The following is a 22,682-nucleotide window of genomic DNA, read 5'->3' as shown; positions in this document are numbered from 1 at the left end:
TACTGCAGTTCAGAAAAAGAGCCGCAAATCATTTCCATTGAGTGCGGGCGGGTGGGTAGCTAGACATTAAGCACGCCTTCCCAATGCCGTCCTTTGCATGATGTATGTACCCCCTATGTCTCCCTTTCGACACAAGCGATCAAACCAACCGGCCTTCAAACCCCTCCCTCCGCCCCGATTCCCGAATTCCAGTTGGTTTGCAGAAGAAGAAGAAAATTGGGGAGACAACTAGCCAAGCACACGGTAATGCTCGTGCTCACTCATGCTGTATGTATGGGGTGTGTTTGTGGGTATGCAAGTGAGAAGTGACAAAAAGGCGACGGGCGCGCCTCAGCAGGCGAATGGATGGATGGAAGAGTGTATGAATGTATGTATGTAGGGAGAGGAAACCAAGCGACAGGGCAAAAGAAAAGAAACCAAGAAGCCCTCCCTTCCAACCCGGCCAATTTGAAACATGACAATGACTCCTATCCCCTTCCCCCCTTTATCCTTACAGACGATCCCCAATTCATTTCCGCCCGCGATTTTCCCTGTTCCACCATGTTCGTGAACAGGTGGGACGGGACGGGACGGGCCAAGGGGGAGAGAAGAGGTGGGAACCGTGAGACCATACCAGCAAAACGCCATACTATCAAAATCATCAATGCCCGTTTGAATCTACTTCCCTGTTTTCGGTTTTCAAACGGTGAATGGAGCACGAAAACAATGTCTAACAGGGAGAATCGGGAACGCCGAAATCACAGAGGTCCTGTGTGATGCATCAACGCTGCGCGAGTGGCCCTCCTGTCTCGCATTACCTGGCCCGCTTCTTTTTCTTCTTCTGGTGGTACCATCTCTCCACCTCCTACAACAGGTTCGATCAGTAAACTCGTTCACAAAAGTAGGCCTCAAAGTAGGGAAGGCTCGGGTTAGAAAGAGTCAACAGCTTACAGTCGCGAGCGCCAGGAACCGAGTGACCGTGGGCATACCACCCATGGTCGTGACACGCCAGTTAGCCATGCGGTGCTCGACCAGCTTCCTCGCGCTGCGGATGTACTTGAGCGGCGCCGTCCCGAGGTCCTCGTTGGTGATGTTGGGGTTCTTCAGCTGCCAGAGGATGATCTGCACCCAGCGCTCCAGCGCGGTCCACTGCAGGAGGTGCCCGCCCAGCGCGAGGGTCTGTTCGGCGTGCAGCCTGAACACAAAGTGTACGGTTCCGGATGGGAAGAACACTGTCTGGCCTGGCTTGAGGATCACGAACCGCCAGTTGCCCCCCGTATAGTTCAGCGGGTCGATCATCCAGTCCTCTTGCTCCTTGTCGGTCGGTCGCGCAAGCCATCCGAAGCCAAAGTTGCCCTCCTGGATCGTGATCCACGTCGACCATCCGTGACTGTCCATGTGTGGGGCTGTGTTGTGGCCGCCCTCGGACATGAGAACCCACTCGAGCAGCTCCGTCCACTCGTTCCACTCCTCTCGGGTCGCCTTGATCCTCTCGGCGCAGTGGCCCTCCAACAAGGCATCGCGGATCCGGGGAAGCAGCTGGCAGTTTTCGCCGGTCAAGAAAGACGGTAGTATCGACGGCGGAAGGGGACTTCGGAGGTCCAGGATGTTCCACGGATCCCTCGACGCCTGGCCCCGGAGGAAGCGCTCCCGAATCGCGCTTAGACTTTTTGTTTCGTAAGATGGCAGGTCAAAGTTGTGAGAAGGTATTTGCACGGAGACCTGTCTGCTCAGATCTTCCATGCGTTTGAACAGTTGTGCTATTGGACGTTCGCTGCTGGTCCATTTGAACTGTTGTTGACCTGTGGTGATGATTGGAAGCCGTTCGGTACCCCTTTCTAATATCGTAGAAGCCTCTTCCGAATTCAGAAAGCCGACATCAATGGGGCCCTTCCTGACGTCCGTATTTGGGTGCTCGCACTTTGACAGTATGGCGTGAATGTATCTATTTGTCGTTTCACCTCGAGACCAGTCGTCCTCCTTACGGTCGGTGAATTCGTATTCTAGCTCGACGAGAACCTTGCGCCTGAACTCTTCGTTGAACACCACGTCGGGCGGGGGTCGAGAGTCGCTAGAATGTGATTGTGGTTTGTTCCAGAACTCAGCATTCCCCGAAGGCGACTGCGCCTCAGTCTTGGACAAAGGCTCCTCGGCGTCCAACCGTCGCCTCTTTGGGGGCAAGTCAAGCTCAATTTCATCGATTCCTGGGATCGACGTTGCGCGCCTCCTCCGGGGCACAGCTGTCCATCTCGTGCCGGACCCCGTCTCCTCAAAGCTGAAGGTGTGCTGATCCATCTGCGGCGCCCTCCCGACTGTCGGCTGGGGCGTGACAGCCACGGGGGTCGCCGATCGTGTTGCCTCAAGGGCATTGGTAATGAGCTGGGCATATGAACTCAGATGCGAAGCGCACAAGTCGTTCCGGCACGCGCCGTACAGCTTCGCCAGGGCCTCGATACTAGAGCAATTCCCATCGTCCAGCGCCGACAGGAATGCTTGGGGCACGGCGCTACAACCACAGCGCCCACCATGCACCCGCGGTATTGAAGATGATAGAATGGGTGCTGATGGGTCATACGGCCGGCTTCTTGGTGACTGCATGCCCGGCCTGGGTCCTTCCGAGGGCACCGTAGGTGGTTGCGGCACCGGAGGACCCGGGGTCGTCCCTTCCCCTGGGGCGTCGTCGAGGCCATGTGGAGCTGCGCCGTTCGTACTTTCTGGTTGCGGCGCAGCCGTCGAAACCCTTTCATGAGAAGGCTCGTGGCGTGGCGTGAAGGCAGGCCCGGGCCGCGGGTGGAGACCATCAACTTCCTCGGGGCGGTCTACTTGCGGGTCGGTGATGGTGGTGTCACTGTTATCACCGAGGGAGAAGTCATCAGAGTGCCGGCCAGCAAGCTCGTCTGAGGACGTCGACACGGTTTGGTGGTCAGCTAGGGCTGGCGCTGGGCGTGGTCCGGGCGCCGGGGTTGGTGCTGGGGCCGTCACCGGTGATGGTAGAGGCAAAGGTGATGGTGCCTGGAGCAGATTTGGTTCTCGGCCTGTTGCAAGATGAGACTTGTGGCCGTTGACAGTCGGGGTCCCATGCGCAGGTGCATGCGACGGGGCATGGTGGGCTGGAGGAGTCAGGGTCGTGGGCGCAAGGCCTGACCTCATCTGGATGAGCCCCTCGGCCATCTCGACCTCGGCAGGATTGATGGGCGACATTTGAGCGCCATTGGAACGGGGCCAGGGGTGTGTGCAAGACTGGCTGGCGTTGTGAGATGCAGGTGCATGTACGGTCGCGGGCGCAGACGCAGGTGCGGGCTCAGGTGGGTTGTTGAAGGCAGTGGCTGCCGGTGTCGCGCTCCTGGAGGGGTCATCGTCAAGTGCACGGAAGACAGCCTGGCTGTAGAAAGGCTCGGGGGCGGCGTGAGGCTGTGGCATGAAGGCGCCCGCCGCGCCGGTCAGGTAAGCCATGGGGAGGTGGGTACTGAGTGATGAGGAAGGGGGACGGGAGCAGGAACAGGCATGAGGTCAAATCGAACCGTCCACCCAATGGGCCGTGAGGATGAGGCTGATGTACGGAGGTCTGAGGTGCAGGAGCTCGCTGTGTCGCCTCCCGCCTCCCGCCTCTCACAGCCAGCCCTGGGGGCGCCTGCGGCTGGGCAAGCAGGCGTCTGGTGCTGCCGCAAGTAGTGCTGGGCTGGAGCTCGGGGGCAGGCACTTTGGGGGGGCGCGCCTGGGCAGACGCGGCCATCCAATGGCGGTTGGAGCAACCCCACCACTCGGGAAGACAATCTGTGCAGTGTGATCTGGCGAGGTTGAAGACGAGTCCTTGGGCCCTTGGGAGGGAACGCGTTGGCACTCGCATTGCCAGCTGCTGATTGAGAACGAGGCTGAGGCTTTGTAGGTGGCCTACGAAACAAAAGGCAGCCTTGACTTGTCCCTGCTGCTGCCCACTGGGCTGGCCTGGCCTGACCTGGCTGGGCTTACTTGCAGTTGGAACTGGGGCTGGGGTCCTTTGTTTGCAGCCCGCTTGAGCTGCACTTGGGCAAAGACCCACGTACGGCCCGAGCGCCGACGAGTGATGTTCCTCGCGCCTTGTCTCCTCTCGGCCGGTTGACCCGAACCTCCTTTGACTTCCTCCCATCCTCAGCCCAGCAACATCCCATGCTGCTGGCCCTGGTTGTGACCCTCACTGACCTCTTGTCAAATGCTGAAACGTTCGACAACTGTGATTTGCAGATTTGCACCGAAGCGATCACCTCGTACCATACTAGTCAGTACCTTTGAACCAACAGAATTCACCACCCATAGCCACGAGGGACCACTCGACGGTCAGAACCGAAAAGAATAGCATATATGAGCACCTTTCACAAAAACGCTTGCCAAGTCTCCAGATCAATACCAAAATCTGTTTGTGTAGAACTCACCTTGACTCCTCTACATTTTTCGAAGCCTTTCTGGTCAGACTGCACGGCTGTGGTCATGGCTTCGGTCCGTCGCGGTCCCCGCTGTACTGGATGAGATGCAGACCATCACAGTGTGATGAAAATGATCGAAATCGGAACTCTGCAGTGCTCTTTCAAAGAAGGACGAATCTGAGGTCTTAACGCTTGCAAAACTTGCGAAATTCGGCCTCGACCACGTCTAACATCACCAGTCCCGTCCTGTTTTGAGAACCAGACAGGCCGATCGATCGCTCGAAACTCAGAGGCACTGTTCGATGAATGTTGAGATGCTTCATTTGGCATACTTTCTTCGCCGTTGGTCGGTCAACTGGAAGCCCTCGAGGGACTTTGGCAGAAGCCATGTCTGTGTTGAGAGTCGAATGCATTTTCCCTCGAGGTCAACGCGGCCAAGGTGCGGCTCTTTAGCTTCGGTTTGGATTGTTTCTTCGTATGAAGAACGTGAGGGTCCAGCCACTCACTGGTTCAGATCAGCCTTTTGCGTCAGGGCTCACATGTCCGAGGAGGAAATGGCCTGTGTCAGCATTCCAGTCGGGGCGGAACACTCAGCCAGGCAATGGGTATGCACCCCATAGGATGGTTGTCTTCCTGCGTGCCCGACCGGGCCAGCGCTTTCTGGAAATGGAGTGAGTTTGGCTCAATTTCGCTGGATCCTCGCAGCCACGCGCTGCGTGGAACAGCCAGAATACGCCCTCCCTTGTCAGATCACAGGCCTCACTCTCCACCTGACCAGGCCTGGTCTCACACAAGAAACTGGTCAGACTTCAGAGCATTGCTGGTAGCCTGAACCACCCCAAACCGCATGCAAGTGGGAACGAATATCCTATACGAGTGGTTGCTCGGGAGGGGCATGGCACCATTCCGCTTCCTGCATGCGGTCCTACGGTGTTTGAGCTTCAAATTGACTCAACGGTGTCACGTCGGTACAAGATGTTTTGTGGGAGGGTCTCCTTGTTCCGGAAGGTGAGCACTGTGAATCCACATGAAATGGTAAATTTCTGCTCCGATGCCTGTGGGACTCCTGGCCCGGCACCTATGCGTGCATCACACGTTAACATCAGCTGGGTTGAATCCCGCGATGTTGGTTGTCGCTACAAGTTGAGCTCAGCTCGGATACGAACTCCACTGCATGCATTGTGCGGGTCAATGCCGCTGGAGTGTCTTCTGACTAGTCATCTCCGTTCATGTCCGTCGAGGGCTTTCGACCGTGGTAGCGCCGTCGAGTCGAATCGAGTCGATCGCCGAAGCTTTGAAATCGCTCGTCAAGTAAACCCTCGGGCTTCCGCGGTCTGCTTTGAGTTCACCTCGGTACGTGCATGATCATCTGAGAAGCAGCCCTGGTGGTATGTATAACACATCCACTGGTTTTTTTTTTGGGTGGTGAGTCCAGTAGCATCCGAGTATTGCTCTCGAGGCTGCATCCATCACTCCTCACTGACACTCCACTTTGCACAACCACGGCCTTGTCAGACGCTTGAGCTGCGACCCGCCTGACCTTGCAGACGGCGGCACAGCGATGTCCAGAAGCACCGTAATTGGTCTGTCGCGGTACTTTTACTTCTTCCGGGGCGGCGGCATGCAACATCCATACATGAGGCAGGACCCACGCGCGATGCATGCGATGTAGCATCACTAAGTGAGAGGAACCCCAGGCGGACCTGACCTCTCGTCATTGAATGCGATGGTGGATTCTTGTTTCCTTTGAAGTCCGCCGGGGGTGGTTATGCGTCCCTATATGGTCAAAGGGCCGCACGGTCTGGCCGCAACAGTTGCCCACCCGTTATTCGTTTTTGCAGATCTTGGTTGATGGAAAATGAAGGCCCCGGTCCTCAACGGCGGGAGGTATTTGGAATGTGTCACCAACTTGACGGGCTTGCCTATCTGTCCCTAGCCGATTGAGGTTCTCTTTGTCTCAGGTCTCGGACTGCGACCGACCAGTCGGTTAGGCGCATCAACACATACATTTCTGGGAGTTCGTGTACCAGGCGGCTGGGATTCATTGTCCGAGACAACCACGTGCTGTTAGGCACGGGAAGTCTCTCGATGATTTCCGCCCGCCTAAAAGAAGCTTTCCAAGCCCTCGGATATTGATGGGTCTTGCTGCGCCGAGACAAACAGATGGATGTCTACTGCACGCTGTCACTCGTCGATTTCATCGTACTGACGGGAGATCAGGGGCGTCTGCTCAGCGTTGCCTGTTTGCCAAGCCCCTGAAGTTGCAAGCCTCTTTACCGTCTCCGTGGGACCGGGTCGCATTTGCAATTTACGACCTCCAAGGTTCGCAGTTGAGCCGCGGTGTCGCATCTATTTTGCGGCTGACGTTTGTCGCATTCCAATCGCGCCAGACCCCCTCCATGACAAGGCCCCGGTCCATGTTAGCGGGCCATGATGTCCATCAGGGTTCTCATCGAAAGATTGGGCCACGGAGAACCAAAGACCACTCCATGTTTCGCGCCGCTTGTGTGTGCTGGACAAATCCCTCATGCGCTGGACTCGGACTTTGCTTTTCCTTCTTTTCTCTATTGGCCTCGGTGTAGACGGGCATTCTTTCACTACTGTAATAAGAGAGGAGATAAGATGGGGATACCGGACCTCATGACCATGAATGCAATGGCGCAGGCAAGACTGGAGCTCTCAAGAACGGCATGCTTGCCGTGGGGGTGGGGTCAGATTGATCTTTCTGACCATCGCTACATGGACGCTGTCATCTGCTGACTCTGAGCTGGGCCGTGATGCACACACAGTCTTCAATGGCAGCCAAGGGTTTCACCGCCCACTGTGCCCTCCTTCTCTGCCACACTTGCCCTCCTCTTTTTTTCTCGTCCTGTGCTCGCCTATGAGAAGGACCCCACAGTCCACCTTGGCTGCAGGATATGCGATTGCTTGGCCCCTCATACGATCAAGGTCTGTTCCCGCGGTCAAGGCTTTTTCTCTGCCCCTCGAAACTCTTGTGGTCAGAGCTGCCCGGCCGTTATTGAGCTAACAAGCTCACCAAGCATTTTCAAGACGATCTCTGGCGGCTTGGTAGCCCCCACCAGCGGAGTCTAGCTCTGATGTGGGCTTTGGCCTGGAGCTTGAAATGGATTTCTTAGTCTCGGTGCCCGATCCGCGCCTAGTGTGTCTGGTTGGCGAGAAAGAAGTGCTGCGCCCTAACAAACCCAAATCCAACAGTCGTCGGCAACGCTGAGAAAAGAGAGGTCTTTCTATGGATCAAGAACACACATTCTGCCCTAGGTCCGAGGACTGACCGAAGACATGAAAAGTCGCAAGCATGCTAACCAGAATACGGACTGCTCCGAAACCTAGATCAACACAGCAGTAGTTGGCGGCAAGCCCTCAGAGCCGAAACAGATGATAGACAGAGATCCAGCTCATCCGATGTTTATTTCTTGAGGGTCGCGATACAGGCTTACCATATTGATGTCTCCCACTGTCGCAGTTGCCTGTTGCGAGCAAATCTGAAGAGGCTGCGAAAGAGAGTGAGGATGGCGAACTGGACGCCCCGTCGTGGTCAGTCCTTGCGTCGAGCATCGCCTATCGTCCATCATAAAGTCATTTCCATCTTGGATGTCTATTTTGAGAGCATGTCCGAATGGGTACAGATGGCCGGTCGTGGGATTGGCTCCATGTGTCAGTGGTGTCAGTTGCGTGTTTCTCCGAATGCGTGCGTGCCTATGGAGCGTGAGGTGAGGTGGGAGGAGAGAATCGGCATGGTCAGCGGGGCAGGATGGTCTGGGTACATGAGTACATCGGGGATGAGCGCAGACCATGTCCATCAAGGTCCTCGCGCGTGTCGTCGCCCTTGCTTCTTTTTACAGCTCACTCGGCCGGTCACCCACCCCTGCGAGGTTTCGACGCCGACCAGGAAATCCTGCTGAGCCAAAGCGAGGACCACATTGACGCAGCCCACATGCCCGCAGATCCCATTGTTCCTCACCCACCAAGCGACCCCCCTGGGGGCCAATCAAGCAGGCCTCAAAGGCTAATCTCACGCATGCGGTTGGGTCTCCTGCGGATTTAGCAGCACAGCAGAGCAGACCCACCCCTCCCAGGTGAGCACCTTGATGGTCATAAGCGCAACTGGCTCGGCCACGGCTCGCCGGTGATAGTAGGGAACGGCTGTGGTGACTTGTGGTAGACTATCGCAAGGCTTTGCGTCTCTGCCCCACGGCGGCCCCATCAAACATGCCCATGCCCATGGCCGTCGCGAGCTAACCACAGTTCCGCACAAAACTTGCCAACCCACTTTCTTCCTCCCTCCCCCTCCCCTCCTACCTTCGATTATCTGAACTACACACCTGTTCGTCGCCTACCCATCACGCATCGATAAAGTCTCTGGTCCATCTCTTGTTCTCGGCGTCTCGCTCTCAGATGCTCTGTCATCCTCCTTCTCACACCTACCTGACTCAGCTTGGCGCAGTCCCTCAAACCTAATCATCCTTCTTCTTCCTCCTCGCCTCGTCCTCACTTTCACTTCGACCTCGACCATATCCGCCGACCGATCAGCCAGACCTCACCCTCGTGCCCCACAAGGCCCCGTCGAGATTCACCATGTCTGCCGAAGATGCGGGTAGCAGTGTAACCGTTGATTGCGGTTAGTCGGCCCCCTCTCACGCGGCCCAGGTTGTATACAACTTCGGCCTGGTGCATCGTCCCACCAAGCAAACGTGAGCGAAACGTGCTGACCCTCGGCATCTGTAGACACGGGCAACGAGTACGATGGCCGCCTGGGCCTTCGCATCAGCTCCATCTTTGTCATCCTGGTCGGCAGTCTCCTGGGCGCAGTCGTTCCCATCGTGCTTGCTAGGTCCAAACGCATGCAGGTGCCCAAGACGGCCTTCTTCATCGCAAAGTACTTTGGCTCTGGCGTTATCATAGCCACGGCCTTCATTCACCTCCTCGCCCCCGCAAACGAGGCCCTTGGCTCAGAATGCTTCCCCGAGGACTCTGCCATCAAGTCTTATTCTTGGGCTGAAGGCATCGCTCTCATGTGAGTAGCTTCATGGTCTCCCCTCTCACTTTTGCTTTCTTGTCTCGTGTAAATTTTCAAGCGTCGATTCATGGCTTCTCGGGCACGTCCTCAGGACTCGGTTGCCATGAATCATGTGTTTGTCTTTCATTTTTTTTGCCAGAGACTCTTGATGGCTGACCTCGTTCCACAGGACTGTCTTTTCCATGTTCTTCATTGAGTTGCTTGCGAGCAGGTTTGAGTGGAACATCAATCTCGCCCACACCCACGACCCATCGATGGAGTTCATGTCGCCGTCCTTTAAGAAGGGAAGCGACGAGGAAAACGGGAGCGGCCGGGTCCCCAGCACTTCGGCTGCGGTCTCAGCCGGCAACCAGCACTCCGGCTTCACGAGCGAGGTCACCTACCCGCCCGGAGGCGAGGATCACCTCGGGCACAAGCGCGAACACATCGATCCCGAGTCCTTTGCCGCGCAGATGACCGCCTTGTTCATCCTCGAGTTCGGCGTCATCTTCCATAGCATCTTCATCGGCCTCACCCTCGCCGTGTCCGGCGAAGAGTTCACCGTCCTGTACATCGTGCTCGTCTTCCATCAGTCCTTCGAGGGCCTCGGTCTCGGCTCGCGTCTGGCTGTTGCCCAGTGGCCCCAGGGCAAGGAGTGGCTGCCCTACGTCCTCGGTACCGCGTATGCCCTCTCGACCCCGATCGCTATCGCTGCTGGCCTCGGTGTGAGGTCGAGTCTTCAGCCGGGCAGCCTGATGACTCTGACCGTCAACGGTGTCTTCGACTCGATCTCCGCCGGCATCCTGATTTACACCGGACTCGTCGAGCTCATGGCCCACGAGTTCATGTTCAACACCGAGATGCGTAAGAGCAGCATCGGCATGACCCTCGCGGCCTTTGGATGCATGTGTCTTGGCGCCGGATTGATGGCCCTGCTCGGCAAGTGGGCGTGAGCGGGCAGACTTGATGATGGGAGGAGATTTGTTAAAATAGGAGGAAAGCGGAACCCTCAACCATCCGACCAGGACTCTCTTCGACTCTGCTCGACTACTGCGGGGTCTTGTCACCTCAATAATTGCATGTTCGTTGGTGGAATTCGTTTGTGATTTGTGATGGAATGGATCTGTTAGAGTAAGTCTGGCCCCACGTCCCCGTCCGCGACACGACTAGAGGCTCGGGATGAGTGGGGGCTAATGCAGGACGGCACAGCTAGACGATGCGATACCCAAGAGCGTGCTTTAGGCCATTCATCTAATGAGAGTATTGAATTTTTCTTGTCGAACCCTATTCAACGAGGCGGACTGTTGCTACCTAAGGTGCAAAGCTTGCGACTGTGACGATGGCAGTGATTTCCCACGCAAGGAAAAAGAAGTATATCATCAACCTGTCCTGCTGATCCGCCCGGCAGGCTCATGTGGCTCTCTCGATGTGTCTTTACTAAACCAAACCACACAACAGCAGGGAACTAGCAACCCGGGATGCGAAAAACGAGCGTGTGGATGCCGAAGCCGAATATCAACACATATCAAGTTTCCATGATGGAGGGTTGCTTAGTGCTGTATGGTCCCGATGTCAGTCTCGGCATATGTTGCAAGGGGGAGGCAAGGGGACGACGGGGCTGAGTGGTCATCGTACCTTGCAAGAGCCGCAAGAGCAGGTGCCAGCGCAGGAGCTAGAGCAGCAGGAGGTGCAGGAGCTGGGTGGAGGGATTCGAGGTCAGCAGAGGTTCGCGGCAGACGAAGGAGGCGTGGACGGTATGTGTCGACCGGGGCGGTACCGCATGAACCGGTGGTACAGTTCGGACGGGATCACACGGCCAACCACTTGGAGGGAGGGGGCTCACCAGGGAGACATGTTGATTTGATGGAGATAAAGTCCTGAGTGACTCGAGGTGTGTGTGTTTGGTATGTGTCTTGTGTTCTTGGATGGGTGGTATTCTTTCAGGAGGTTTGGGAGATGAGAACCTTTGTGGACAGGAAGGACAAGAGGCGAAGAAGAACGGGGGCTTTAAATACCCCTTCCCTCAGAACCTCCCCTTCTCTCCTTCGCACCGGATTCCATTAGATAAAACTACAACCCGGGGCGTGAGGGGGCGCCCATCCTCCATCCCACGAGGTCGCACAGCATGTGCAAGCCTGGTCCTCTGCAGGAAGTAGGTAGGTGATAGCCTTGGGCGATCTTGTGTGGTTCGCTCGCTTGTCTCTCACACACACTCACGCACGTACATGGAACTGTACGTACGTACACTCGCACACATACAGAGACATGCAGATACACACGCCCACAGACACTTACACATGCCACCCACGCCACCCACGCGCGCTCCACACGCACCACACCTCGCAGCTATATGCAGGCATGCACGCATGTGCTGGCTAGCTTTCCAGCCGTATGGATGGATGGGGTGTGTGGGCGTGGGTTACCTTGGCCTCGGCCAAACAAGGCGTGGGGACAGGCCGTCGTTGGGCAGACAACAGCAGCACGAGGCATGCCTCTTTACTGCATAGTACAACCCGGTACATGCCTGATGGCAGAGTAACTACGAGCCCGAAGCTCCGCAATAACTGACTCTGCCAATGCATGTACTGGACCGACCGGCTCGGCGATCCCCCAACTTCGGTCTCCAACTCCCTCGGTCGGCGCGGGCGTTCCTCCTAGCTGGGCCACCCTGGATGTCGGTCGGTCTGGTATGGCACCTGGGCGCAACTTGCCCGGGGATTGGCTATTAGGCGATAGCGATGATTAATTATCAGCTCAACATACCACACTTTGCCCCGTGGGGAGGAGGGCTCGAAAGCTCAGGTGTGTGGGATGGGGGTTTCGGTCAGGCGTGGGTGGTATAGCTAGCTGTCCCCACCCCCTCCTTGCACCCACTGGTCCCGTGGGACGTCCTACCGAATTTTGCCCAGCCTTGCTTGCCCTCCAACTCGTCCAACGTGTCGCGAGGGGAGGAGGATCCCATGGGAGGGGTTGGGAATGGGTGCTCTCTGCTGTGAAACCTATCCTGCGGGCGTGAGAACTCAACCAGCAACACCATGTGGTACGTAGGTGGTATCGGAAGTAATGAGCGTCTTGGAGAAGCTCTCCTATGGTAGCAGGCGGGCGCGTGTTGCCGGGACGTGTGACCGGCCTGATGGCACTTCCCGAAATGGCCTCCCGGCGTGCGGGCGGCTGGGGCGCGCCGTCCCATCATTGGGCAGCTGTCATAGTGTTGGCTTGCCTCGATTCCCTGCATATCATCCCACTTGGCATGTATGTTTGTATCCATGTGTATGCGTGTACGTGTATGCACGCGCCACTTGTGCGTATGTATGCATGCGCCGTTTGTGCGTACGCACGTCTATGTAGGTCAGACAGAAGGCGGAATGGTCGGTCTTGTCGACTCGGTTGGCCTCGGACTGGAGGACGACAGGGTGATCGCCATGCGTGGCATTCGCCTCAAACGATGCGCGCCTTGCGCCTTTCGAAACAACTTCGAGTCGCTGGTGTCTGACACAGGGGCGGGCGCGAGCTCATGGGATTGGCCGGTCCGTCTTACTGGGGCTTCTATCTGAGAGGGTGTCCTCAGGCACGAAGGAAGGAGGTTGGTGGCGTCGAGGAGGTTGGGTCTAGACTTACATCAAGTCTTACCAGACACTCTTGTCTTCCACTCTCGACTTCCGCGTATAGAGGACCCTAACAAGTGACAGCACTGATCGACTCTTGTGTGTGCTGCAACTGAAATCAGACCGCATCGAAGTGCCGTGTTGCCCGGGAGGTTGGGTCTCAAGCGGCCCTCAAGACATAACATACAAGACATGATTAGCTCACCAACAATGCGGGAAAAGGTCTCTGCCATAGGCAAGTGCTCGATAGAATTGCCATCAAATGCTGTGACTCCAAAAGTATGCAGTGGTATCCCTTAACCACAACTCCTCGCAATGCGAATTCAGACGAGGCTGGACCATCCTGGTGGTACGCCTCCCTTGTGTGCTGCTCCCCAAATCACTGGCCCTCCGTTTATGCATCCAGTCTGCTCCCCACGATCCCGTCCGTATTTCGTACACTTCACTTCCAACATGAGAAGCCATGAGGCAGACCGCAACCGAAAAACTGGAATAAGTTGGCATCTTCCTGCAATGAGGTTGGCTTCATGTCTCACCAACCTTTCGTGGGTGACGATGCAGTCCAGGGTGGTCTCTGCTATCACCTGCACTTCCCTGAGTCGTGGTTGAAGACGGGTATCGTTCCACTCTTTCGAGCCGCCGAAGGCGTTTCGCCGTGTCGACGCTCCCTCCTGAATCACTTTGGGTATCGTCCCCGTCTAGTCTCGAGAGCATCAGTCCCACTGGCTCTATTGAAGCGAGGCTTGGATCCCCGGGTTTTCGTACGGGACTGACTTCTCGTCCCCCTCTAAGGTCCATCTGTCGACGCACTTCTTGCCCTGGCCTTGTTAGGCCTCGGGCTCGGAAGATGAGGAACAGGCAGGGCGCCGGAGACGAGATACTCTCTACGCTTTTGCTTCGAATTGGGCCCACGTCGGTTCCGATGCGGCCGCTCGCGGACGCAGTCGTCAAAGTCGGGACGAAGCATGGCCTTAGCATGACGCTGGTACCACGGCCTGACGTCTCCGTCGCTGGCGTTGCTGTTGCTGCTGCTGGCCGGCGTTTTCGGGGCCGTCCGGTTGGCTTTCTCGCTTGTGCCCTTGGTCGTGGTGGCCTCGGCCGGCCCCTCCTCGCTCTCAACCTTGCTGGCACCATTAATGCTGACTTCAGAAGATTTGGTCTGAGACATGTTGTTGAGTATTTGTGAGAGCAAGTCCTCCATCTCCTTGGACCTTTTAGGCGCAGCGGCCTTGCTAGACTGGCTTTGCGAGGTGGCCGACTGCGTGCTGCCAGAAGTTTGCTCCTTCCTCGCCCTCTTTTGCGACTCCTTCCTGGTCTCGCTCACGTCGTTGCGCCTTCTCTTCTTCGAATTCCGGATGTCATCAAAGGCGCCATCAAGACCAATAGAAGGCTTCTCGTCGTGCACGTTGCCGTTCGAGGGGTCGCCTTCAGATGACACGGAGGAAGTAGAGTCGTCGGCCTTGTCCTGGACCAATTCAGACTCGTCATCACTCGAATCTGAATCAGAGTCAGAAGACGAGACATCATCCTCGCCATCTTCTCTTGGCTCCTCTGCAGCTTCCAAGTATGGTCCAAGATGCCGCTTGAACCTCCAGAGCTGGGCCCTGATCAGGTTAAGATCAAGCGCCCGCTCTTCGGAAGGATCCTGATTGTAGAGTGCCGTTCTCTCCTCTAGCGCTTTTGTTCTTGCCCTGATGTAATCCCTCTCTCTGCTGGCCATGCGCTCGCACTGTCTCAGGACTTCCTCACGGGGCAGCCAGTAGTTTACACTGAGCTCGTCGACGGGTCGGAAGGCCTGGAGCAGGAGCGCCCTGTCGAGCTTGTTACGCTTTCGCATCAGGGTTGAGGTCTTCTTCGTGATGATTCGACGGGCTTTCGGGCCCAATGGCTTCGGCAGCTTGGGAACGGCTCTGTCGCGCGCATCGTGAGCCTCGGGCCGGGTGGTCGCCGATTTCGATGCGTCGTGCCGATTGACCTTCCGCTTGTTGACGACGACGCCACCCTCTTTGGAACGTACTGCAGCCATAATGTCGGAGGCTGAGACGCAAGAGGGGGGGACGAGGGGGAAGGGGGCAAGTGACGATGATTTTGGATGCGACGAAGAAGTGTCGAATGGGTCTTCGCCTCGTCGATGACCTCGAAACTTTTCTGCGGGTCGGGACATGCGAAGTGGGGTGCCGAGCCGGAACCGAATCGGCCGAGCAGCTGGAAAGAAGCAACCCCTATGCACTAGATGCGGAAGCAAGTTGTGGCAATTGTCGCGAGGGACCTCGTTGCTGGGTAGTGAAGTAAGAGATCAAGACGCCTCGTCAGTCTGAAGATGACTTCTGCAGTTAACACCATGCACTGATTTGGTGCTGTTCGCCCCAATTGGTTTGGTGCTATTCGCTTCAACGAGTTGCGAAGCTGGATGGACATTGATGCTTCTTCTCCGTAACACAACACAATGTCTTTCCTGTTGTACCGCGACGCGGCAGGAGCTGAGGCTCAAGAGCCAGGCCATGTCAACTATGCCATGGTTGCGCTTGATCTTCCAGCCCGGCATGGGCCACACACACATTGCGCCTTCGGCGTGAGGAATAATGTAGATAACGGCTTGGCCATTTTGTGACTGTCAGGTTCGGCTCGGGAGTGACGACAGCTGCGTGCAAGTGTTTCGACATGAATTCATATGGAGCCCGACCTTTCCAGATTCATACTGCCCAAGCGTCGACATGTAGTGACTGAGGGTTTAGCAGATTGGAGCTGAGCGCGTCAACAAACTATCTATCAGATCCTGGGGAACGGGAACTCAAACGGCCAAACCCCACACCCGAAGTGCCAGGGGAAACCGCCGGACCTCGGCATCTCTGGGGATCGTGGCAGCTCGGCTTGGGGTCAGGGTAGATGTGCGTCTCTCCTCTCTCTTCGATTGACCATTGAGCAGTTCATCTTTTGTATCCGTCACTCGTGATCTCATTTTCTAGCATTTCGTCTTACACTCCATATCAACATCAACACCATTTTCATTGACTTCAAGATGAGCGGTCCCGGCGTCGGTTTCGAGTATCCTCCTGTGCCCGTGGAATGGCTCAAGCGGGACGCACTACTCTTCGCCAACAGCATTGGAGTCACCGCTGATGAGCTGCACTTCCTCTTTGAATTGCACCCTGACTTTGCTGTGTTCCCGACCTATCCTGTCATCCTGCGTGAGTTCGCCTCACCCGGGCCTTCCATGGGGCGACCGGTGTGCGTCAACAATACTGACTGTCAGTCCAGCATTCAAGGGTGCTACCCAGGAAGTCATTGACTTCTACGCGGCCCAGAAGGCCGTCAAGATCCCCGGTGTGCCCGACTTCGACCACACTAGGGTCGTTGACGGCCAGCGCTTGCTGCAATTCTTCAAGCCCCTGCCGCCCTCCTCGGAAGGCAAGAAGTTTGAGATCCGCCAGAAGGTGATCGGCGTCTACGACAAGGGCCGGCCCGGCTCCGTCCTCGAGACACAGACTGACCTCGTTGACGCCACTACCGGAGAGGCCTACTCGCGGGCCATCGGCAGCGCCTTCTTCGTGGGCCAGGGCAACTGGGGCGGGCCCAAGGGCCCTGCCACGGTCAACTTCCCGCCGCCAAAGGGCAAGCAGCCCGACGTGACCTTTGAGGACCAGACCACCAAGCAGACGGCGCTTCTGTACCGCCTGAACGGCGACTACAACCCCCTGCACGCCACCCCGGAGCCCGGCAAGAAGATGGGCTTCGGCGGCGAGATCATCCACGGCCTGTACTCGTTCAACTCGACCGCCCACGGGCTGCTCAAGCACGTGGCTGGCAGCGACCCCAAGAACCTGAAGGAGTTCCAGGCGAGGTTCGCCAGCCCTGTCAAGCCCGGGGATAAGCTGGTGACCTCGGTCTGGAAGACTGGGGAGATCAAGGATGGCTGGGAGGAGGTCCGGTTCGAGACCAAGGTTGAGGGCAAGAAGGTGTGTCTAAGCAATGGCCGCGCCCTTGTGAAGGCCGTTGGGTCTACCAAGAGCAAGCTGTAGATAATACTGAAAAGTGGCCATGCGCAATGAGATCGTACGAATTGAGCGAAGCATGTTGTGAGCGCGTTCCGTTGAACAATGAGTAGAGTACTGCCGTTGTGTTGGTGGTGTGTTGGAACGTAAATTGAGCCCTGTAGTGGCCCCTCTCAGTCCGAAAGGTCGCTGTAAGTACACGGCAAATTTGCCGTGCACCTCAGCAATGAGCCCCTGGCTTACAGGCGGTCCTTTGCGAATCCACCACCTAGGCAACTACTCAAGGAGAAAATCGTCACACCAATTCACCGTTCCTTTTCTCCTTGGCGGTCCTCAGAATACCACAACAAAAATGATACAACATGCCTGCGAGCCCTGATTTTCAAGTCGGCCAGCGCCTTTCCTACGATGGCGCCCTCTGCACCGTTCGGTACATCGGCCAGGTGAGCGGCACCGCTGGAGACTGGCTTGGCGTTGAATGGGACGACCCGTCCAGGGGCAAACACGATGGCTCACACAAGGACGTAAGATACTTCACATGTGAGAAATGCCCTTTCAGGTGCAGGCACCCGAGATGTGGTGTTGACGAACCGTGCAGGCCTCTCCAAGTCCCCAAAGGCCGCCTCTTTCGTCCGCCCCACGAGGACAGCAGATGAGCCGCGGACCTTCCTGGAGGCCCTTCATGAAAAGTACGCCCCAGCCGCCGCCGCGGACCAGGCGCAGGCGTCGTCCGGCCAGCAGATCGTCATATCTGGCAAGGTCGCCGAGGAGATCGGCTTCGACAAGATCCGCAGACAGCAGGCGCAGCTGAGCGAGCTCAAGATTGTCATCCTCGACAGCCTGCGCGTCTCCTCAGCGTCTGCGCCCGGCGAGCAGCCCATCTCGGAGGCCTGTCCCAAGGTCGTCGAGCTGGACGTCAGCCGCAGCTTGGTTGTCGATTTCCGGGAGATCGTCGATGTGTGCTCGCAGCTCAAAGCGTTGCGCCGCCTGGGACTCAAGTAAGTGGGCTGGCTCTGCGTGCGAACGGGGCCTCTGGACTAAGTCTTCAACAGTGGAAACCGATATGAGGAATCATTGCTCGCAGGCCTTCACGTAGAATCAGCACGGGAAGCTTTCAAATCTGTGAAAGAGCTTGCGCTCGATGAGACCCTCCTGGGCTGGGATAGCATGTGCCACATATCTCACTGCTTCCCGTCTCTGGCAACTCTGCACGCCAGCACCAACCAATTGTCCCGGCTCTCACCTTTCGGCGCCACTACGGCTACGGAGACACTGACTACGCTCTATCTCGAATTCAATGACTTCACAGCACTCAGCGACCTGGCTTGTCTTGGCCAATTGCCTTCGCTGAAGAACCTGCATCTCAAGGGAAACAATATCTCCACCGTCACCGCCGATGCATCCAAAGACACACCAGTCTTCAGTCACACGCTCACCCACCTCGACATCTCATACAACAAGATCAGCAGCTGGTCCTTCGTCGACGCCCTCCCGGACTCCTTTCCTGGCCTGAACTCCCTCCGTCTAGCCCACAATCCCGTATACGAAGACCCGGGTTTCGACAAGTCCAGCGCCCCAGCCTCAGCCGTCGGCACAGCAGGGTCCAAGGCCACCGTGACGGAGGAGGCCTATATGATCACCGTTGCGCGGCTGGCCTGCCTGCAGACCCTGAACTTCAGTGCCGTCACACCCACGGACCGCACCAACGCTGAGATGTTCTACTTGTCCCGGATCGGCCGGCAGCTCGCGTCCGTGCCAGACAGCCCCGAGGCTGAGGCGGCGGTCACCGCCCAGCATAGGAGGTATGCGGAGCTGTGCGAGCTTTACGATGAGCCTGTCGTTGTGCGGAGGAAGGAGGTCAATCCCGCATTCCTGGAAGCGAGGCTTGTCAATGTTGCTTTCCGGTTTCGTGAGTCATCGCGAGGTGTGGGAGAGGGAGGCGGTGTGAAGGCGGTGGAGAAGCATGCGCAGATACCCAAGACGTTTGACATCTACGCCGTGAAGGGTATTGCAGGCAGACTGTTTGGGCATGAACCGCTCAAGCTCCGACTAATCTGGGAGACGGGCGAGTGGGACCCCGTGGCGGGCTTCGATGACGCTGGTGACAGCAGTGATGAAGAAGATCAAGATGTAGCCGGAGAGCGGGAGGCTTTGGATCGTGCCCGGGATGCCCAGGATGTACCTACACGGCTGGACAGCAAGACTGGCCGGTGGATCAAACGGGAGGAGGAGCTCAGAGACTCCCCTAGACAGTTCGGCTTCTGCGTTGACGGACTAGATGTTACAATCAGAGTAGAGCCAAGATAGACAACTAGATCTGCAGGTTTGCCTGCAAAGCACACTGAGCTGTCAAGATCGGAAACAGACACGAGCTTATGCAGTTTGCCGGATGTTTACGTGCAAAATGGATCAGGCACCCAGCTTTGGGAGATTCGTTTGGCAAGCAGCCAACGGCGACGACCTCCTGTTGACTGCTATATCATGAGGGAGAAAGAACGGGTCTGGATCTCATGGATTTGAATGCATAGCTTTTCATTTTCATTCCTCAGAAGATCGATTTCACTTATTACACACTACGCCGAACAACAGCTACCATGTACCCCAGCGTAAATCATTTCATTGTCCGTCCTGGCACCGACGACGGCACTCCCGGACCGATCGTGCCCCTCGTCGCTGTCGACCAGCTCCCAGACTGGATGCAACTGACCGGCGTGCCCCGCGAGCTCGACGCGGAGCAGACCATCGGATTGACCAACCTTGGACTTGTCGACAAGGACGACAGCATCTTCGAGGTGCGCTTGCACCATGGGAAGATCAGGGCCATTCTCAACAGCGCGGACGAGAAGACGGATTCGCATTCATCGGGCGGCGGAAAGGGCAAGGCGAAGGCGAACAAGAAGAAGAAGACCGCACCTCACGCTGAGACCAAGAGCAAGTCGATTGAAAAGATGGCCAGCGAGGAGTCACTTCCCACCTTCACCGAGCTTGCCCCAGTCGAGAAGCCACCGCCGCAGGCTCAACCGGCTGAGCGCATGCTCAGCGCCTCTCGCCACAACACGGCCAACACCGCAGTGGGCACCCAGGCACGCCACAACAGCAGCGAGAAACCCCTCCGCCCGCACATGACAGAAGCCACGCGCGACGAGCCCCAACAACCGGCTGCCCCGAAGCACATGACCACCGAGCAAGACGAGCAGCCCACCATCTGCCGGCACTGGTGCCACCACGGGTCGTGCAAGTGGGGTCTGAAGTGCCGCCACCAGCACCGTATGCCCATGACCGTGGACGGCCTCAAGAAGGTCGGGCTGAAGGACTTCCCAACTTGGTACCTTCTCATGATGAGCGGCGCCGGTGGGCTACCAGGCCTGCTCAGCATGGACGCCACGCTCAGCGGCCACGGAGAAGGGCAGCCTTGTCCCGCCCGGCAGCACGCAGCGGGCCAGAAGCAGCCGCCCTCCCAGCCTATCAACCAGCACCACGTCCCCGATCACCCATCGTCCCTGGACCTCCGTTTGGTGCGGGGCCGCATGTCCGCACTGCTCACCTCTGGCGGCGCGGTGAGCAACCGCCAGCTGAAGCAGCTCAGGGAGATGCGCCATCTCCTCCTGCGCGGCGCGGGCGCCCCTGCGACGGGGGCCCAGGGAGGGCAGCAGCAGCAGCAGCAGCCCCGCCCTCACAACAACAACAACGGCAACTACGCCAACCTGTACACCAACGCGAGCGTCGCCGCCAACGCGGCCAGCATCCGGCGCCAGGCGGAGCGCCAGCAGCAGGTCAGGGACGACATGCCGGTGGTCACTCGCGTCCGGGCCAGGGAGGATGTGGAGGATCATCGGGGTCAAGCGATTGTGGCAGGCCGTGCAGGTGGTAGCGAGGAGAACCTTCTGGACATTGATTGATTAGATGGTTTCGGTGCACGCGTAGGGAATCCGGAGATAGCTGCACCAAACGTAGACAGGCCGCGCATTGGCATCTCTGCCTTGCGCGACGCTTCCTGGAACGGTAGAAGACAACTGAACATGTTGAACGATTCGAGTCATGGTGCTCCGAGGCCTTGATCGCGAAGACCACGCGGCATTGCTACCTAGGTCTTGCAAAGCCCGGAGTTTAGAAAACAAGAAGGCGTTATTGTTCACAAGTCGCGAGTCAACTCATCTGGATTTCAAGCTTCAAGTGTCGTTAGGTCGAAGTGGCTGACGAAGTAGCCAAGCAGGCCTCGAGAAGTTGTCATACACTTGCCGAGTGATCTTAACGCCGGACGCGTCCGGCCTTAAGTACCTAGGTAATGAGGTCATCAACAGGACCCGCGCGGGAAGGTTTTAGGCTTTGGGCCGTTCACCCAATCTAGACTACCCGAATGGCCGCTCATGTCGCGACGATCGGAGATAGATGCGGATAATCTCCAAGCTTCACGGGTATACAAAAAGAGCTATTGGACCTGCCACCGGGAAGTCGACTCTGGTCCCACCAACTCGGCAGTGATAGTCCATCTTGAGTCGCAAAGTCTTTCGTCAAACAAGCTCCACACCACACACAGACCTTCACATCTCGTCCCGACCAGTCATGCCTCAAATCAACGGTCAAGAAGTCGGCCCCATTGGCTACGGGCTCATGGGTATGCGTGGCGGACCTACTACACATTTGCAGAAACCCCATACTGACACTCACTCTGATCAGGCCTGACATGGCGCAAAAACCCCTGTTCTGAGGAGCAGGCCTTCGCCGCCATCAAGGCGGCTCTCGACAACGGCTGCAACTTCTTCAACGGCGGGGAGTTCTATGGCCCGCAGGAGTACAACAGCCTTGTCCTCCTGGAGCGCTACTTCAAGAAGTACCCCGAGGACGCGGACAAGGTCGTCCTCAGCGTCAAGGGCGCGGGCGGGCCGAGCGGGATGAAGCCCACCGGCACCGAGGCCGAGATCAACAGGTCCATCGGCAACGTCATCCAGCAGCTCAACGGGCGCAAGAAGCTCGACGTCTTCGAGTGCGCGCGCCGCGACCCGAACGTCTCGATGGAGGAGACGTTCGGCGCCATGCAGAAGTTCATCGACGAGGGCAAGCTGGGCGGCATCTCGCTCAGCGAGGTCCGCCACGAGACCCTGCTCGACGCCATCAAGATCACAAAGGTCGTCGCCGTCGAGATCGAGCTCAGCCTGTTCCACACCGAGGCCCTCTCCAACGGCATCGCCGCCACCTGCGCCAAGCACAACATCCCCCTGGTGGCCTACTCGCCCCTGGGCCGAGGCCTGCTCACCGGCGAGATCAAGTCGCCGGATGATATCCCCGAGGACGACATGAGGAAGCACATGCCGCGTTTCCAGGCCGGCAACTTCGAGCACAACATCACGCTGGTGCACAAGGTCAACGAGCTGGCCAAGAAGAAGGGGTGCACGCCCGGCCAGTTCGCCCTGGGCTGGGTCAGGACGCTGTCCAAGAGGCCCGGCATGCCCACCATCATCCCCATCCCCGGCGCCACGACGGTGGAGCGGGTCAACGAGAACTCCAAGCTGGTGGACCTGACGGACGAGGAGATGAACGTGATCGATGGTATCCTTGAGAAGATGGAGGTCAAGGGCGACCGCTACCCCGATTACGTCCCCGTTGACACTTAGCTATCTCCGCGTCTCCAGCCACTGGGCAGAGAGCCGGATCGGGGTCGGAGTAAACGATGTCTTGCGCTTCTAGCTCC

General features: G+C 57.5%; 7 protein-coding genes across 7 annotated transcripts; 5 read left to right on the top strand and 2 right to left on the bottom strand.

Moving 5' to 3' along the window:
- Window positions 1-793: 793 nt before the first annotated feature.
- On the bottom strand, window positions 794-3,432 carry INS49_010283 (uncharacterized protein; the record flags this gene model as incomplete). Its single annotated transcript, XM_043171009.1, has 2 exons — window positions 794-844; window positions 931-3,432. The coding sequence occupies 2 exons, from the start codon at window positions 3,430-3,432 to the stop codon at window positions 794-796; spliced, it is 2,553 nt and encodes an 850-aa protein (XP_043025574.1).
- A 5,543-nt stretch (window positions 3,433-8,975) lies between these two features.
- Window positions 8,976-10,349, top strand: INS49_010282 (uncharacterized protein; the record flags this gene model as incomplete). Its single annotated transcript, XM_043171008.1, has 3 exons — window positions 8,976-9,018; window positions 9,126-9,414; window positions 9,587-10,349. 3 exons carry the CDS (start codon window positions 8,976-8,978, stop codon window positions 10,347-10,349), a joined length of 1,095 nt encoding a protein of 364 aa, XP_043025573.1.
- Window positions 10,350-13,788: 3,439 nt separating this feature from the next.
- INS49_010281 (uncharacterized protein) lies at window positions 13,789-15,027 on the bottom strand (the record flags this gene model as incomplete). The annotated part of the gene is made up of 1 exon (XM_043171007.1): window positions 13,789-15,027. The coding sequence occupies one exon, from the start codon at window positions 15,025-15,027 to the stop codon at window positions 13,789-13,791; it is 1,239 nt and encodes a 412-aa protein (XP_043025572.1).
- Window positions 15,028-16,020: 993 nt separating this feature from the next.
- INS49_010280 (uncharacterized protein) lies at window positions 16,021-17,020 on the top strand (the record flags this gene model as incomplete). Its single annotated transcript, XM_043171006.1, has 2 exons — window positions 16,021-16,189; window positions 16,260-17,020. 2 exons carry the CDS (start codon window positions 16,021-16,023, stop codon window positions 17,018-17,020), a joined length of 930 nt encoding a protein of 309 aa, XP_043025571.1.
- A 335-nt stretch (window positions 17,021-17,355) lies between these two features.
- Window positions 17,356-19,300, top strand: INS49_010279 (uncharacterized protein; the record flags this gene model as incomplete). Its single annotated transcript, XM_043171005.1, has 3 exons — window positions 17,356-17,533; window positions 17,592-17,991; window positions 18,046-19,300. 3 exons carry the CDS (start codon window positions 17,356-17,358, stop codon window positions 19,298-19,300), a joined length of 1,833 nt encoding a protein of 610 aa, XP_043025570.1.
- Window positions 19,301-19,587: 287 nt separating this feature from the next.
- Window positions 19,588-20,892, top strand: INS49_010278 (uncharacterized protein; the record flags this gene model as incomplete). The annotated part of the gene is made up of 1 exon (XM_043171004.1): window positions 19,588-20,892. The coding sequence occupies one exon, from the start codon at window positions 19,588-19,590 to the stop codon at window positions 20,890-20,892; it is 1,305 nt and encodes a 434-aa protein (XP_043025569.1).
- A 664-nt stretch (window positions 20,893-21,556) lies between these two features.
- Window positions 21,557-22,605, top strand: INS49_010277 (uncharacterized protein; the record flags this gene model as incomplete). Its single annotated transcript, XM_043171003.1, has 2 exons — window positions 21,557-21,608; window positions 21,671-22,605. The coding sequence occupies 2 exons, from the start codon at window positions 21,557-21,559 to the stop codon at window positions 22,603-22,605; spliced, it is 987 nt and encodes a 328-aa protein (XP_043025568.1).
- Window positions 22,606-22,682: the final 77 nt, after the last annotated feature.

The sequence above is a fragment of the Diaporthe citri genome (genome assembly GCF_014595645.1).
Source record: "Diaporthe citri strain NFHF-8-4 chromosome Unknown scaffold_4, whole genome shotgun sequence".
Lineage (NCBI taxonomy): Eukaryota > Fungi > Ascomycota > Sordariomycetes > Diaporthales > Diaporthaceae > Diaporthe > Diaporthe citri.
The sequence above is the reverse complement of the archived record's forward strand: the minus strand, read 5'-3'. Positions and strand labels throughout refer to the sequence as shown.